Here is a 16,583-nt window from a genome sequence, read left to right as displayed (position 1 = left end):
AAGTGAAAAAGCAGCTATCAATGTCTGAGGTGTTGGCCCGCTATGAGCCCAAGGGAGATGTGCTGACATGCGATGCCTCCCCATATGGTATCAGGGTAGTGTTGGCTCATTGGCAGCCCAATGGAGAAGAACCTTTGATCGTGTATGCTTCCCAAACTTTGCCTGATGCTGACCAAAGATACACCCAGATAGCGAAGGAAGGTTTGACAATCATCTTTTGAATGAAAAGTTTCCACCAACACCTTTTACAGATGTAAATTTCTAATAATAACAGGTCATAAACCTCTGCTAGGGCTAGTTAAAGAGGACAGAGCTGTGCTGCCAGTAGCTTCAGGTCGAATTCAGTGGTGGGCCCTTATTCTCAGTGAATACAATTACAAGTTGGAACACTGTAAAGGAAGCCAAATAGCAAATATGGATGCCTTGAGCCATCTCCCACTGAGCGATACACCACTGGTTGTGCCTCTCTGTTCAGGTTTTAACCTTTCTGAATAGCTTTGCGGTCATCGCTGACGTTATCCGACTGTGGATACAAAAATATCTTGTCCTGACAAACTGAAACAGCTGGCGATGATAGGGGGAAGCAAAAGGACCATCACAACCTGAATTAAAACCTTTCAGGTCTCAGCAAGACCAGATCACCATAGAGGATGGCATGTTGTTACGGGGAGCAAGGGTGATTGTCACCTCCACATACTAGCTAATCTGCAGAAGAGTCATCCAGGGGTCATCCAAAATGAAGCTGTTGGCAAGAGAGTATGTCTAGTGGCTAGGTTTGGATGGCTACACAGATTAGCAGGGCAGTGCCCAGAGTGCCAACAGGGTCAAAATTACTGTCAGCAGCTCCTCCACTTTTGTGGGAATAGCCAGGTAAACCCTGGACTCAGTTACACATCAGCTATGATGGTCCTTTCATGGGCTCAGTATTCCAGGTCATTGTGAATGCCTGTTCAAAGTGGTTGCGTGTACAAAGAGTTCATTCGTCAAACTCCGGAATGACGATTGAAAAGCTGCACAAATCATTTGCAATACATAGACTGTTGGATGTACTGGTCACGGACAATGGGACATCATTTACCAGCAGTGTTTTTGAGTATTACCTGAAGTCAATTAGCATATGGCAAGTTCAGACAGCTCCATACCAAACGTTGTCCAATGGTCTGGTAGAAAGAGTAGTCCAAACGTAGAAGGCAGGCTTAAAGAAACAGCCTAGAGCTTTGCTTGAAACAAAACTGTCCCGGTTTCTGTTTGATTATAAGACCACCCCTCATGTAACTACAGGGTTAGCTCAAGGAGAGTTGCTGATGGGGAGAAGATTTCGAGCCAGGTTAAACCTGATTTTTTTTTAAATTTCAAAAATATACTTTCTTCATAAAATATTTTGATGATCTGTACAATTGGTGGTGCCATTCATAGGCACACCTTGCATTTCTTTACATACAGAGATCGGAATTAATCATTCGTATATACAGGTCTGTACATTTACCATCCATATATTTAGCTAAGGCTTCAGCAGAGTCCACTTACTGAGTGGGCCCCCTGTTCTTTGGCAGGCAGAAGTTACAAGGTGGTCTTTCCCCACTGTGCCTTGGCGGCAGCTGCCCCAAGCTTCGGCGCATCCCTCAACACATAGTCCTGGACCTTGGAATGTGCCAATCCGCAACACTCAGTCGGGGTCAGTTCCTTCAGCTGGAAGGTCAACAGGTTTCGGACAGACCAAAGAGCATCTTTGACTGAGTTGATGATCCTCCAGGCAAAGTTGATGTTCGTCTCGGTGTTTGTCCCGGGGAACAGACTGTAGAGCACAGAATCCCGCGTCACGGAGCTGCTCGGTACGAACCTCGACAAACACCACTGCATTCCTCTTCAGATTTCCTTTGTGTAGGCACATTCCAGAAGAAGGTGTGTGACAGTCTCGTCCCCTCCACAGCCGCTTCGAGGGCAGCATGTGGTGCGGCAGAGAGTCTGGGTATGCATAAAGGATCTCCCAGGCAGAGCCCTTCTCACCACCAGCCAAGCCATGTCTTGGTGCTTGTTGGAAAGTTCTAGCGATGAGGCATTCTGCCAAATGACTTTGGCAGTCTGCCCCGGGGGGACTGCTCGACAGGATCCGTCCTCTCCTTTTCCCAAATGGTCTCAAGGACACTACGTGCTGACCACTTCCTGATGGACTTGTGGTCAAAGGTGTTTTTCTTTATAAATTTCTCCATGAAGGACAGGTGATATGGAACGGTCCAACTTGGAGCATTCCGCGACAGCAAAGCCAGGCCCATCCTTTGCAACACCAGGGACAGGTAGAACCTCAATACATAGTGACACTTGGTGTTTGCATACCGGGGATCCACGCACAGTTTGATGCAGCCACACACAAATGTGGCCATCAGGGTGAGGATGGCATTGGGTGTGTTTTTTTTCCCCCGTTGCCCAGATCTTTATACATCGAGTCCCTTTGGACCAGGTCCATCTTTGATCTCCATATAAAATGGAAGATGGCCCAGGTGACTGCGATGGCACAGGTTCTGGGAATAGGTCAGACCTGTGTCACATATAACAACGCTGACAGTGCCTAATGCCTAATGACCAAGTTTTTACCTGCGATGGAGAGCGACCGTAGCTTCCATCTGCCCAGTTTCTGCTTCACTTTCCTGATACGCTCCTCCCAAGACATGGCACACACCCCAGCCCCTCCGAACCAAATACCCAGCACCTTCAGGTGGTCTTACGGTGAAGGGAATGAAGGATTGGTCGGCCCAGTTCCTGAAGAGCATGGCCTCACTCTTGCCTCGGTTTACCTTGGCCCCCGAGCTCATTCAAACTGGTCAAATATGCACATGAGTCTGTGCACGGACAGCGGATCCGAGCAGAAAATGGCGACGTCATCCATGTACAGGGAGGCCTTTAACCTTTAGGCCCCTGCTGCCAGAAATAGTCACCCCTCTCAGGCTCGCATCCTTCCTGATAGACTCGGCAAATGGCTGTATGCAGCACATAAACAGAGCAGGATAGAGAGGGCAGTCCTGCCTGACTCCAGATCTGACTGGGAAGCTGTCTGATTCCCACCCATTGATTGGTGTAGAGCGATCTGATCCAATTGCAGATTCCCTCCCCAAAGCACATTTTGGAGAGAACATCTCTCATATACTTATGTGATATCCTGTCAAAGGCTTTCTCCTGGTCCAGGCTGATGAGGCAGGTGTCCAACCCCCTGTCCTGCACTTAGGCGATCGTATCCCTGAGGAGTGCGAGACTCTCAGCGATCTTCCTGCCAGGTACAGCACAGGTTTGGTCAGGGCGGATCACCGATCCCAGAGCAGACCTGACCCGGTTGGCAATGACCTTTGACAAAATTTTGTAATCTGCATTCAATAGTGAGATTGGTATCCAATTTCTGATTTCCTCCTTCTCCCCCTTCCACTTGTAGATGAGGGTAATGATGCTTTTCCTCATGGATTCATTCATGCTACCTGCCAGAAGCATACTGACATACACTTCCAGCAGGTCCTAGCCAGTCAAGTCCCACAGAGCAGAATAGAGCTCATCCAGAGGTAGAGACTGGTCCAGTCTCGGTTAAACCTGATATTCCCAGATTTGGATGGGGGGGGTGGCGGATGGTGACGCGGCATCAGGAATATCAAAGCGACCTCATGCCACCTTTAAGTGGAAAAGGATGAAGTTTGGTGTTGGAACTATGTGGAAATAGTCAAATGAAAGCTGCTGCCTCGCAAACAGGACAGGAGCGAAACATACCTGGCACATGATAAAAGCCCAAAAGGCTACCAGAAAGAGTGGGTTCTCCTCCTCTGTCAACATCATCACAACAAACCCATCTAGTATCTGAAGCAGTTGGATAATGTAAAGATCGAGAGCTCTTGTATATTGTTTGGAGCTTCACTTAGATGGCCAGTTTTGATGGTGTAAATATAACAGGTGCAGAATTAATTTATTAAGCTCCTGTGTCCTCTAATTTCCACAGATCTCCATCATAAATAACCTCTAGGTTATCCAGGAATTGCACAATATAGTGTTACTGCAAACACTGAAATTTTGTTCAATACTTGCGGAAGTAATTCCAAAATACTTCCACTTCAGTACAGCTACAGTCAATTTCCCATCTCATTCTATTGAAATTGCATTAGAATTTTGAACAACATTCTTTTGAAGGAGTTTAAGCATTGACCTAAATTAATAAACCATTGTTCCCATTAAGCCTGTTCTGTTTAGTCGAAGTTTCAACTCCGATCTGTATGCTGACAGTATGCGACACTGTCACAGGTGGGGATATTGGTTCGCCTGTGGAGTGTTTTTTCCTTTCTAAGCAGATTTGGAAACCAGATTTGGTGTTTGATTTTTATCTCCCATAAAATCAAGCAAAAAATGATTAAACCTATTTACCCTATTATCTATCTTCCTATGATTGATACCTGTGAATGGGAAGGATAATTATTCTCACACAAACAAATTATGAATTCAGGCACAACTTAATAGATAAATTAGGCTATCCTAAAGTCATATTACATGCCATTTAAGAGCATTTCTTTCCATTTCGGAAACTAAAGTGACATTTTATTCTCTCATCTAAAATATCAAATGGTCCACATATAGGAAAGCTAAGGAAAATAAATGCAGCACCTATAGATTATTATTTTAAAAAATTAAATGTAATGTTTCACTACAAATCCAGTCTTCACACCAGCATTTGCTTAGAGTGATGCACATTTCCTTGCTGATTCAATGAAACAACATGCTTCTTTGATTGAAGTGTCAGTGCGTACAATAAAAAGTGGTGTGTATTACATAATCCTTTTACACAAAGAAAATAATGTTTAAAAAAAACAAAATGGCGTTCTTTTTATTTATTGGGTAATTCTAAATGATGGGTTTTTTAATTAATTTACAGTTTCATATAAATATTTCATTTGGAATTTAAATTGCATTTTCAGAAAAATTCAAATATTGTTTTTATATTCTGAAGACAAGTGTTAAGAGACAAGTGTAGAACTTTATTTTTGTTTACAGCAGCATTGCAGCTTGCACAGTAAAGCATTAGCTGTTGTGTACTGAATTACTTTGTCTCAATTTTGTACTGATTTGACATACCTACCTTCACTGTCACATCATTAAGCTTTTTTGAGACTATCATAAGTCCCTTCAATGACATCTATTTGATTAACACCATTTCACTTTGAATGTAGTTGCATTGACAGTTTATACTTGACACTTAAAACATTGACAGCTGCTCTTCTTTCCTGAAGATGCAGACTAGCTCTGAGATCTGAGAAGGAGCAGCAGTCCTCTTGTACTATGCCTCAAACAGCAACTGTTGACAGATACTTTATCGTTGGCATGGTGATGCTGCTGAACCTGCTTCTGTTTCCATTCAGCGCTTATATATATATGTATATATACACACTTTCCATCAGCAGTCACTTGGATAGTAATCAAGAGCTTGGTTCCTCATCCATTTGTGGGGGGAGAAATACTGGGGGGGTTTAGCAAACTGAAACGAGGATCAGGTGTCTTCAGTTCTAATTTTTTTTAATTCTAGGCTGCACATTTCAATTGAACCAGAAGCAATACGGAGCATTGCCTACCTATGTGATGGTGACGCAAGGGCTGCATTAAATGGACTTCATCTTGCGATTCAAGCAAAAGTCGCTGAAGCAAAAAAACCCCAGAATGATTTTGCACAGAAAAATACTCTGGCAAAGAAGATTTTAATTAAGGAAATGCACATAAAAGAAGGACTCCAAAGGTCTCACATATTATATGATCGAGCAGGTAAGTTATCTGTACAGCGGAATGAACTGGTCTAACTGTAGACTAAATAGTAATTCTAAGTTTAATACAGAAGATGGTGGAAGTATTCAGTAGGTCAAGCAGCATCTGTGGAGATATTACAACGTTGGTCCAAACATGGTCAATGAGCTGAACTCAAGTGGGAAAGTGAGGCTGACTGCCTCAGTGTAAAAACAGCATGTGACCATATGTAGCATCAAGGAGCTCTAATAAAATCCTTTTGAGAATCAGGAGAGCTAGTTCTCCACTGGTTGGAATCATAGCTTTCAACAATAAAGATGAATGTAGTAGTTGAAGTTTAATCATCTCTGCTCTCAAAGTCTCAAAAGTGACCAGAAGCCTTGGTCAGGGATGGGTTTTGAGGCGGCTATTGGAAGAGGGAAAGGAGGCAGCGGATTTAAGGGAAGGAATTTGAGGGGGCCTGAACAGTTGATGTCATAGAGATATTCAGCACGGAAACAGACTCTTTGATCCAACTCGGCAGATATCCCAACCCAATCTAGTCCCACCTGCCAGCATTTGACCTATATCCCTCTAAATCCTTCCTATTCATATACACATTCAGATGCCTTTTAAATGCTGTAATTGTACTAGCCTCCACCACCACCTCTAGCAGCTCAATCCATACTCGCACCATCCTCTGTATGAATAAGTTGCCCCTTAGGTCCCTTTTATATCTTTCCCCTCTCACCCTAAACCTATGCCCTCTAGTTCTGGACTCCCCCGCCCCAGGGAAAAGACCTTGGCGATTTATTCTATCTATGTCCCTCATGATTTTATAAACCTCTATAAGATCACCCCTCAGCCTCCGACGCTCCAAGGAAAACAGCCCCAGCCTATTCAGCCTCTCCCTATAGTTCAAAACCTCCATCCTGGTAACATCCTTGTAAATCTTTACTGAAAACTTTCAAGTTTCACAACATCCTTCCCATAGGAAGGAGTCCAGAATCGCTCGCAATATTCCAAAACTGGCCTAATCAATGTCCTGTACAGCCACAACATGACCTCCCAATTCTTATACTCAGTGCTCTGACCTGATCAGGTCCTGGGGATTTATCCACTGTTCTGCATTTCAAGACATCCAGCACCACCATCTCTTTAATATGGACACTTTTCAAGATGTCACCATCTATTTCCCCATATTCAATATGTTCCATGTGCTTCTCCACAGTAAACACTGATGCAAAATACTCGTTTAGTATCTACCCCATCTCCTGCAGTTCCACACACAGACTGCCTCGCTTTAAGGGGTGCTATTCTCTCCCTAATTACCCTTTTGTCCTTAATCTATTTATAAAATCCCTTTGGATTCTCCTTAACCATATTTGCCAAAGCTATCTCCTGTCCCTTTTTGCCCTTCTGAATTTCCTCTTAAGTATACTCCTACTACCTTTACACTCTAAGGATTCACTCAATGTCTCCTCATGCTGCCAACAATGGAATAAAGGGGGTGGGAACATGCAAAAGGACAAATTCAGGGAAAGTATAGTTCAGGGGTGGTTTCAGATCTGAATGTGTGCAAGAGATCTGGATGGTTGAAGAGATGAATGCGAAAAGATGCCAGTGAGAATTATGAAAACAGCCAGAAATATTCAGCTTTTTCTAATGTTTCCATCTCTATAAACCAGGTAACATCTTAGTAATTTTGTGTGGTGTCCTCGTTACTGCCTCAATATTAATTAATTGAATAGTTAGTAGAAAATTATTTTGAAGGAGGAAAGAATAAAAAATTAAATAATTTATTGAATACCATAAATAGTTGTGATTTGCAATGTTAATGACTCAGCACTGTTTGGGGAGGAAATTGTCTTTAACATAAGCAAAATTCTAACATCATATGTCACGAGTATTACAAATACACTTGAGGAACTGTACCATATAGAACATAGTACAGTACAGGCCCTTCAGCTTTCGATATTGTGCCAAATTTTTATCCCTACTCCAAGGACAGACTAACCAACATGCCCTTCATTGTACCAAGTTCCATGTGCCTATTCAAAAGTTGCTTATGTCCCTAATGTATCTAACTGTACTACCATTACTGGCAGTGCATTCCACACACCCATCACTCTATGTAAAGATCCTACCTCCGACATCTCCCCTAAACCTTCCTCCAATTACCTTGAAATTATGCGATAGCTATTTCCGGCATGGAAAAACGTCTCTGGCCATCCACCTACCTATGTCTCTCATCATCTTGTGCAACTCTATCAAGGTACCTCTCATCTGTCTTCGTTCCAAATAGAAAAGCCCTAGCTCCCTCAACCTTTCTTCGTAAGATATGCCCTCCAGTCCAGGAAGCATCCTGGTTAATCTCATCTGCACCCTCTCTAAAGCTTCCACATCTTTCTTATAATGAGGCGACCAGAACTGAACACACTAGTCCAAGTGTGGTCTAACGAAAGCTCTATAGAGCTACAGCATAACCTCACAGCTCTTAAACTCAATCCCCCTGATAATGAAAGCCAACACACTATATGCTTTCTTGACAACCCTATCAACCTGGGTGGCAACTTTGAGGGATCGATGGACGTGGACCCCAAGATTCTTCTGTTCCTCCACACTGCCAAGAATCCTGCCTTTCACCCTGTAATCTGCTTTCAAATTTGACTTTCTAAAATTAATCACTTCACACTTGTCCAGGTTAAGCTCCATCTGCCACTTATCAGCCCAGATCTGCATCCTGTCAATATCCTGTTGCAACCTACAACAGCTCTCCACACAATCTACCATTCCACCAACCTTTGTGTCATCTGCAAACTTACTAACCCACCCTTCCACTTTCTTATCCAAGTCATTTATAAAAATCAAAGAGCAGAGGTCCCAGAACCAATTCCTGTGGAACACCACTGGTCACCGAGCTCCAGGCTGAAAACTTTCCATCTGCCATCGTCCTTTTTCTTCTATGGGCTAGTCAATTCTGCATTCAGACAGCCAGGTTTCCCTGTATCCCATGCCTCCTTACTTTCTGAATGAGCCTACCATGGGGAGCCTTATCAAACACCTTGCTAAAACCCACGTACACCACATCCACTGCTCTACCTTCATGAGTGTGTTTTGTCACACCCTCAAAGAATTCAGTAAGGTTTGTGAGGCATGACCTGCCCCTCACAAAGCCATGCTGACTGTCTCTAATCAACCTATGGTTTTCCAAGTAATCATAAAGCCTGTCTCTCAGAATCTTCTCCAGTACTTTACCCACCATAGATGTGAGACTGACTGGTCTGTAATTCCCAGGTTATCCCTAGTCCCTTTTCTTGAACAAGGGAATCATATTTGACATCCTTCAATCATCTGGCACTACTCCAGTGGACAATGAGGACACAAAGATCATTACCAAAAGCACAGCAATCTCTTCCCAAAATCTGCCTCCCAATCTGCTCCTACATTTCTCTGTTGCTACTGGGTGGTTCTGTAGAAAACTCACAATAAAGTAACTGCTCCTTTCCTGTTTCTAACTTGCACCCATACTGACTTGAAGACAATCCGTCCTTGATGACCTCCATTTTTGAAGCTGTGATACTATCCCTAATATACACACACACACACCCCATTCCTTTTGAAACATCTAAACCCTGGAATATCCAACAATCATTCCTGCCCCTGTGATATCCAAGTCTCTGTAATGGCCACAACATCATAGTTCCAAGTCCTGATCCATGCTCTTTAAGTTTGTCACCCTTATTCCTGAAACTACTTGCATTAAAATGTACACACTTCAACCCATCACACTGACTGCATCTTTGTCCAATCAAGTGCCTATCCCTTCTCAAACTCTCTGCACGCTGTATCTGGCTGTTCATTACCTACTCCATCATCTGATCCGTAGCTCCGGTTCCAATTCTTTCCCCCCCCCCCCCCCCTTGCTAAACCTTCCCGCAGATTTCTAGTAAACTTCCTGCCCAGGATATTAGTGCCCCTCCAGTTCAAATGCAACCCATCCTCAGTAAGGCATATAATTATTTTATCTCATCAACAATGTTTACCTCTCATCATATTTTTGATCAGATGGCCAAACGTACGCACATCACACATCACATGGAATCATTTGATAGGATCAAGAGTTGGACATTTGACCCCTGGAGCCTGGTCAGTCACTCAATGTATTCATGGCTGATAATTAAGCTCAATACCCCAATTCCACCTTCCCCCAAATCCCTTGATGCCTTTAGCCACAAAAGCTTTATCTATCTCATTCTTGAAAACACATTGTTTTGGCCTCAACCACTTTCTTTGGTAGTGAGTTGCACAGACCAGCCACTTACCCCTTATTTACCCCTTACCCTTAATTTGTGACCCCTGGTTCTCAACTCCCACCATCAGGAACATTCATATTGCATATATACACTGTGCTCTGGACTGAATAATATCATTGGAAGTATGAGAGTCAGCTAGTCAGTTATCACAGAATACCTGCTTAATTCTCAGGTGAAGAACATTATAATTGCATCTCAGCACTACACAAGACGATGCGAGCCTCCGATGAGAAGGCTGCCCTCTATTGGCTTGCAAGAATGTTAGAAGGTGGTGAGGATCCATTGTATGTTGCACGGAGACTGGTGAGATTTGCGAGTGAAGATGTAGGTAAGACTTCAAAATAGCAGTATTGAATACTTCCATTTATTCCAAGCCTTTGAATAGTTGAGAAGAGAGTAGAAAGAAAATAAATAAAACTGACAGTAGGAACTCCTACTGATCACTGCAGCTCCCCTCAATTGATCTATCACAGATCCCTGGACTGAACATGGCCTATTTTGCAGACTGTAGTGATATGGAATTCTGACCCAGCAGTCAACTGATTGTGTCACATTGCTGGGCTAAGATCAGATGCTACTCTTGACTGAATGTGGCAGGTCCCCCAACTGACGACAGCCCCTTTGTCTTAACAGAGGATGACTACCGTTAGACTTTGCTTCCACCGAATGCCATGTCTCTTATTCTGTATACTTGCCTCCTGAGGTGCTGGCACATGCTGTTGGTGTGACATTGACATAGCATTGGAGCCACACAGCCATATGTTTGCCCTTTTGACTGATAACTGCTGACAGCTCTGAAAAGTTGCATGTCTTTTGTCTTGATTTGCCTTTTGGCACAGACAAAAAGTGCTGTGAACCTGAAAGTTCTGAACTAAGTGCAAGACATATAGAAGCAAGGAAGAGATGTTGTGAGCATCCCATCTCATCATTCACACCTTCGGTGGAAAATCAGACTATTTTTTTCTTCACATCAAGAATTGCATTCTTCTGATCTTGTATATTTCCACTGACTTGTAATTTCCCATGCTGTTCAGGAGCTGGAACAATTCCACCAGTGGTTTATTAATTTTACTCATTAATATAGTTATGTAATTTTTTAACATGAACTATATTAATGTATAAAGTATTGCTTCTAAATATTGATGTAGAGCCAAAAAAACTGCAGATGCTGAAATCCAAGTTAGACAAGCAGGAAGAACACAAAGCCAGGCATCATCAGGAGGTAGAGAAGTCAGCGTTTCCAGTGTAACCCTTCTGAAGAACTGGGGGTAGGTGTAAGTGGGGCTGGGATAAAGGGGGCTTTTAGGTGGGGAGAAGGGCTTAGTGTGAGGTAGTGATAGGTGACCAGAGGGAGAGGGTATGGCCTGGTTGACTGATGGGAGGAATGAATCCGGTTGGTAGCTGAAAGGAAGGGTCGTAGTCCTTCCAGATGAGACAGGTTCACCTGCTCTCCTTCAACCCAGTTTACTTATCCGGTGCTCCCAATGTGATCTTCTCTACATCAGTGAGGGCACTGTTTCGCTGAGCATCTCAGCAGGGCCTGAAAGGGCCGATCTGTCCTCCCTGTCACCACCCATTTCAATTCCCCTTCTCATTCCCTCTCCGACACTACCATCCTTGGCCTCCTCCATTACAGTGAATCAGACTGCAAATTGTAGGAACAACATCTCTGCTTCCACCTGGGCAGCCTACAGCCCGGAGGACTTAAGCTTGAGTTCTCCAATTTCAAGCTACCAACCAGATTAATTCTTCACATCGACCAATCAGACTGTACCGTCTACTTGTGTCCACTTACCTCTGCCTCACCGCTCAGCCGTGCTCCACACCCAAACCCTCCCCCATCCCAGCCCCCCCTTTATCTGCAATTCCCCTTACACCAACTCCCAGCCTTAAAGAAAGGTTACATTTGAAATGTTGACTTCTCCACCTCCTGATGCTACCTGACTTGCTGTGTTCTTCCAGACTCCTGCTTGTCTACTGTAAATATTGAGTGACCTGCTTTGTCCTCGTGCGCATGTTATTTGCTTTCTGCCGAGGGTAGATTTTCAAATTGAACTCGGATCAAAAGGGAGATTGCAGATTGGTTGTCATGACTGGAATTAGGATACTTCCTGGTTCCACCCAGATTATACCCTCTTTTCTCCGTGCATCCATTTCTTAAAATGTGGGATTGGTCAGTTCCTCAAAGGCCAGGCCTGTCCTGGGCCCACATAGGAAATCTGTTTAGTACAATCTTATAAGATTGTGGTGGAACTCATCAGGTAGGAGCTGATTTGAGTTCCAGTGAAACTTTTTGATGAGAAGAGGTATTGGATGAAGGTTTATTTGGTTGACTTGCAAAGCCCTTCAAGCACATGGGGGTTAGCAATGGTAGTTAATAATACTTGAGGTAAAAACAATGACTGCAGATGCTGGAAACCAGATTCTGGATTAGTGGTGCTGGAAGAGCACAGCAATTCAGGCAGCATCCAAGTAGCTTCGAAATCGACGTTTCGGGCAAAAGCCCTTCATCAGGAATAAAGCTTGCCAGATTAAGTAGAACAATTAATTGATTTCACCATCAATCTCTTCTATGTTCAGGGAACTCTAATAGACCAGTCATATCCAACCCTTTTTTTTAATGTTGTGTTATTTGATGCACACAATAAAGCTACATTGACTACGTTTAAGTGAAAGTTCCCACTCATTTGCTGGTCTTCTAATATCATGCTGTTCTGGTTTGGAATTATCCATCAAATGTGACAGCTCTTTGGAGATGATCTTTTTGGTAGACTGGTGTTTCTTAAGGCATTTTTATTTTCACAGTGGTCCCACTACGTTTCTCATTTTTTTCCTTTTGCTGACTTGTCCTCATTTCCAGTGCACATCCTAAAATGTTTGCAGAATTGTAGTAGGCAATTGAGACATCAGACACTAAAACCATCTTTACTTCAAACTCTGCAATGAAACCAACTTGTATAAATGCACAAGTGTTTAGTCCTTTTAGAATTTCTGAAAGATGGTACATTAAACTCAGCTGTCGTTTTTTGATCTTTTATAGGACTAGCAGACCCTTTGGCTTTGACCCAGGCAGTATCTGCTTACCAAGGGTGCCATTTTATAGGGATGCCTGAATGTGAGGTATTTTAATATTTTATTCTTGTCTGTGTATTTATATCTGGATTATAATAACTATTGTGTACCTTCAGAAATCACATTCCTTTTATGATTCTTAATCTGCTTTTAAAGGGTATCTGCCAGATTCTGTTTCCACCCTCCAATTGCAAGTTTTTAAAAGCTGCAAAGAAGTTCCATGTGGTTAATTAAATTCCAAATGAAGTGCTGCTGGTGTAGTGGTTCTGCAATCATAAATATGACCACTTAGAGCCAGATAACTGATGGCCTAAGGGCCATTGTACCATCCGATCCCAGTAAGACCAAAGCTGACATTTGTTACGGCCCCCAACAACTATAGAAATATAATTCTTTTGGGCCAGGACAAAGATGCTCTTGAACTTGATTTGATTGAATTTCTGTAAACAAACAGAATAGATATGCCTTACAGTGCCAGGGACCCAGGTTCGATTCCAGCCTTGGGCGACTATCTGTGTGGAGTTTGCACATTCTTCTGTGTCTGTGTGGATTTCCTCCAGGTGCTCCGGTTTCCTTCCACAATCCAAAGATGTGCATGTTGGGTGAAATAGCCATGCTAAATTGTCCATAGTGTTCAGGGATGAATAGGTTAGGTGCATTAGTCATGGTATATGTAGAGTAATAGGGTAAGGGAAGGGGTCTGGGTGGGTTACTCTTCAGAGGGTCAGTGTGGACTTGATGGGCCAAATAGCCTGGTTCCACACTGTAAGGATTCTGTTCTATGTTCCTAATTGACAGTAGCTGAAAATGTGTTGCTGGAAAAGCGCAGCAGGTCAGGCAGCATCCAAGGAACAGGAGAATCGACGTTTCGGGCATCAGCCCTTCTTCAGGAAATGAAGAAGGGCTGATGCCCAAAACGTCGATTCTCCTGCTCCTTGGATGCTGCCTGACCTGCTGCACTTTTCCAGCACACATTTTCAGCTCTAATCTCCAGCATCTGCAGTCCTTACTTTCTCCTCCTAATTGACAGTAGCTTGCTTAAACAGGGGCAGTCGAGTATTGTTACTGCAGGTGTCTCCTAGGACTGCTCAGGATTTTCTTTAGACCGATCCTAATGAGAAGCATTTATCCCCATACTGCAAAATTAGGCAAAAAGACAAGTATAATCCGAGAGACATCAGGAATGACCCCACAATTCAGCCAAGGTATCCAATCTGTACACCATGAATCGAGCTTGAATTTTGACTCCATCCTTATGAGGTGGCAAACAATGTGTACAAAGGAAAAAGCAACTCATATGTTGATCAGAAGGTAAAAATTTTGCATATGTTAATTTTTAAGAAAATTACACAATTGATTTTTATTCATTCAGTTAATTATGATTTGGTATGTGCATTTGAAATTCTAAATTTCAGATATAATGAGTCAGATTTTCCTGCCACAAGAGAAGCATGTTAATGGTGCATGTCAGTATTAATGCAAACGTTAGCCTGTGAGGTCGGGGGTGAAGAAATGTTCCATGAGGCAAAAATCTCCAGGATGTGCTTGTTAGTTTACAGCATTCCACTTAAATAAAAGCAAAGTACAGCATTTGCTGTAAAGCTAAAATCAAATCAGAAAGATCTGAAGAAACTCTGCAGGTTTGGCAGCATCTCTGGAAAGAGAAACAGAATTAACTATTTGGTTCAGATCCAATTCAGAATTATTTTGTCTCACAATAATGTGGTATATTTGATCAGATGGTAGAACAACTGTTTCACGTCTATCACTGTGTGAAGAAACTACATCCCATATTCTGGACTAAACAATATCGTTCAAGGTATAAACATGCAAAGTTATGCATGGTAGAAAAGCTACTAAAATCTGTCATTAGAAATAGATAATCCAAACTGATCAGGCTACGGTGCATCAAGTTGTTATTTTTCCAGATACTGACAAATAAGATAGTTCAGGGAGTGTCTTTGGGTGTTATCTGTCTGGACTCCCAGAAGGTATGTAATAAAACTGCACCATGAATTACTCGCAGAAGTGAGAACACGTAATATTGGATTTGGTCTTTTTAATTCAGTCAGAAATTATTTGGAGGTACTAGAAAGTAAAGGGTAGATATTATGAGTGGTGGGATGTGACATATAGCCATCCAAAGGATCTCCACTTGAGCCTGAACTTTTCGTATTTATTGATGTTGTGGATAAAGGGGCTGGAGAATTGTGTACCAAGAAAAAGGGATCATAAAGTTAAAGTTAGTGTCGTAGAGGTAAGATATATTAGAGATTTAAACATTTTTTTCAAAATACCATATCATTGTAGTTTTCAAAATTGAGGTTGATGGCTTAAACAAGTGTATGAAGGAATATGGAACAAAGTCAGGAAAATGGCTATTGAAGTGCAGATCAGCAGATCTACTTCATTGACAGAGCAGAATTCTCTTTCTTATGTGCCTTTAGTATCAGGACAGTGAAGAATGCTTCGAAATGGTGGTCAGTGCAATTTTGCAACCTTGATCAGCCTTCCAGTAAAAGAAAGACAATCTTGCATTATCTTGAATCTATCATGATGTCCCAATTACAGCAAGTAGCCCCTTTTGTAGGAACCTGTTAATTATAAATGGACAACACTAGAAAACATGTTTATTTTCCAATCTGTAAAACTTTAGGTGATCTTGTAAAAAATTGAATTAAATATTTCCTACTATTTAAAGAACAGAAATCTGCTTAATGTACTAAGACCGAAGAGAAAAGCACATAACCAGTAAATCATAAGTCATGTTTCTGATTGCTCATGTTTAGTGTAACAGTCATTGTTGAGGCTTATTTCAGTTTATAGAATGATGGGCAAATTTAAGATTAATAGTCTTCCTCTCTTATCATACAGGTTATTTTAGCACAGTGTGTAACATACCTGTCAAGAGCACCAAAATCGGTTGAGGTGTACATGGCATATGATGCTGTTAAAGAGTCCCTGAGGAACCACAAGGGTCCGTTGCCTTCTGTTCCACTGCACCTAAGAAATGCACCTACAAAACTCATGAAGGATCTTGGCTATGGGAAAGATTATAAATACTGTTCTTTGAACAAGCCAGAGGATAATCCCTGTTCAACTAAAGAATAATCACTTTTTTGAGATGGGCTTCTTTCTCTCCCCCTGACATTTGTATTTCCTTTTGCCTTTCTAACAATCGGAGTTAACACTAAAAAAAAATTTCACCAGCAAAAGAAAAGAAACCAATGTACTAGCTGCAAACTTGTTAATTCTGTCATCATCTTCTGTTCCTGTCATCTCTGAAGTACATTCATTCTAAAAACATGTAAGCAAGAATAAAAACATGACTTGACTTTGGCTATTTATTCCATTTTTGTGTGGGTCCATCTGGCGTTTCAGTAGTTAACAGTTGAAGACAGCTGAACGTCTGTCTAATTTCCATATCAACGAAGAAAGATGAACACTTCACTGGATTCA

General features: G+C 42.2%; 1 protein-coding gene across 4 annotated transcripts in view; it reads left to right on the top strand.

The window, feature by feature from the left end:
- Positions 1 to 16,458, top strand: part of wrnip1 (WRN helicase interacting protein 1) — a 62,852-nt gene extending 46,394 nt beyond the window's left edge. The window contains exons 4-8 of one of the 4 annotated variants that reach the window (XR_011955015.1): positions 5,546 to 5,778; positions 10,225 to 10,380; positions 13,093 to 13,172; positions 14,273 to 14,435; positions 15,999 to 16,150. Coding sequence is in view for 3 of the 4 variants with exons in the window: in XM_072560520.1 (XP_072416621.1) it covers positions 5,546 to 5,778; positions 10,225 to 10,380; positions 13,093 to 13,172; positions 15,999 to 16,235 (706 nt within the window). In the remaining variant the exon portion in view is untranslated. Of the gene's footprint in view, positions 1 to 5,545; positions 5,779 to 10,224; positions 10,381 to 13,092; positions 13,173 to 14,272; positions 14,436 to 15,998 lie in introns of all 4 variants that reach the window. The other 3 variants (XM_072560520.1, XM_072560521.1, XM_072560522.1) reach the window with 3 other exon arrangements.
- Positions 16,459 to 16,583: the final 125 nt, after the last annotated feature.

The sequence above is a fragment of the Chiloscyllium punctatum genome, chromosome 41, assembly GCF_047496795.1.
Source record: "Chiloscyllium punctatum isolate Juve2018m chromosome 41, sChiPun1.3, whole genome shotgun sequence".
NCBI classification, from domain to species: domain Eukaryota; kingdom Metazoa; phylum Chordata; class Chondrichthyes; order Orectolobiformes; family Hemiscylliidae; genus Chiloscyllium; species Chiloscyllium punctatum.
This window is presented reverse-complemented; position numbering and strand designations above follow the sequence as displayed.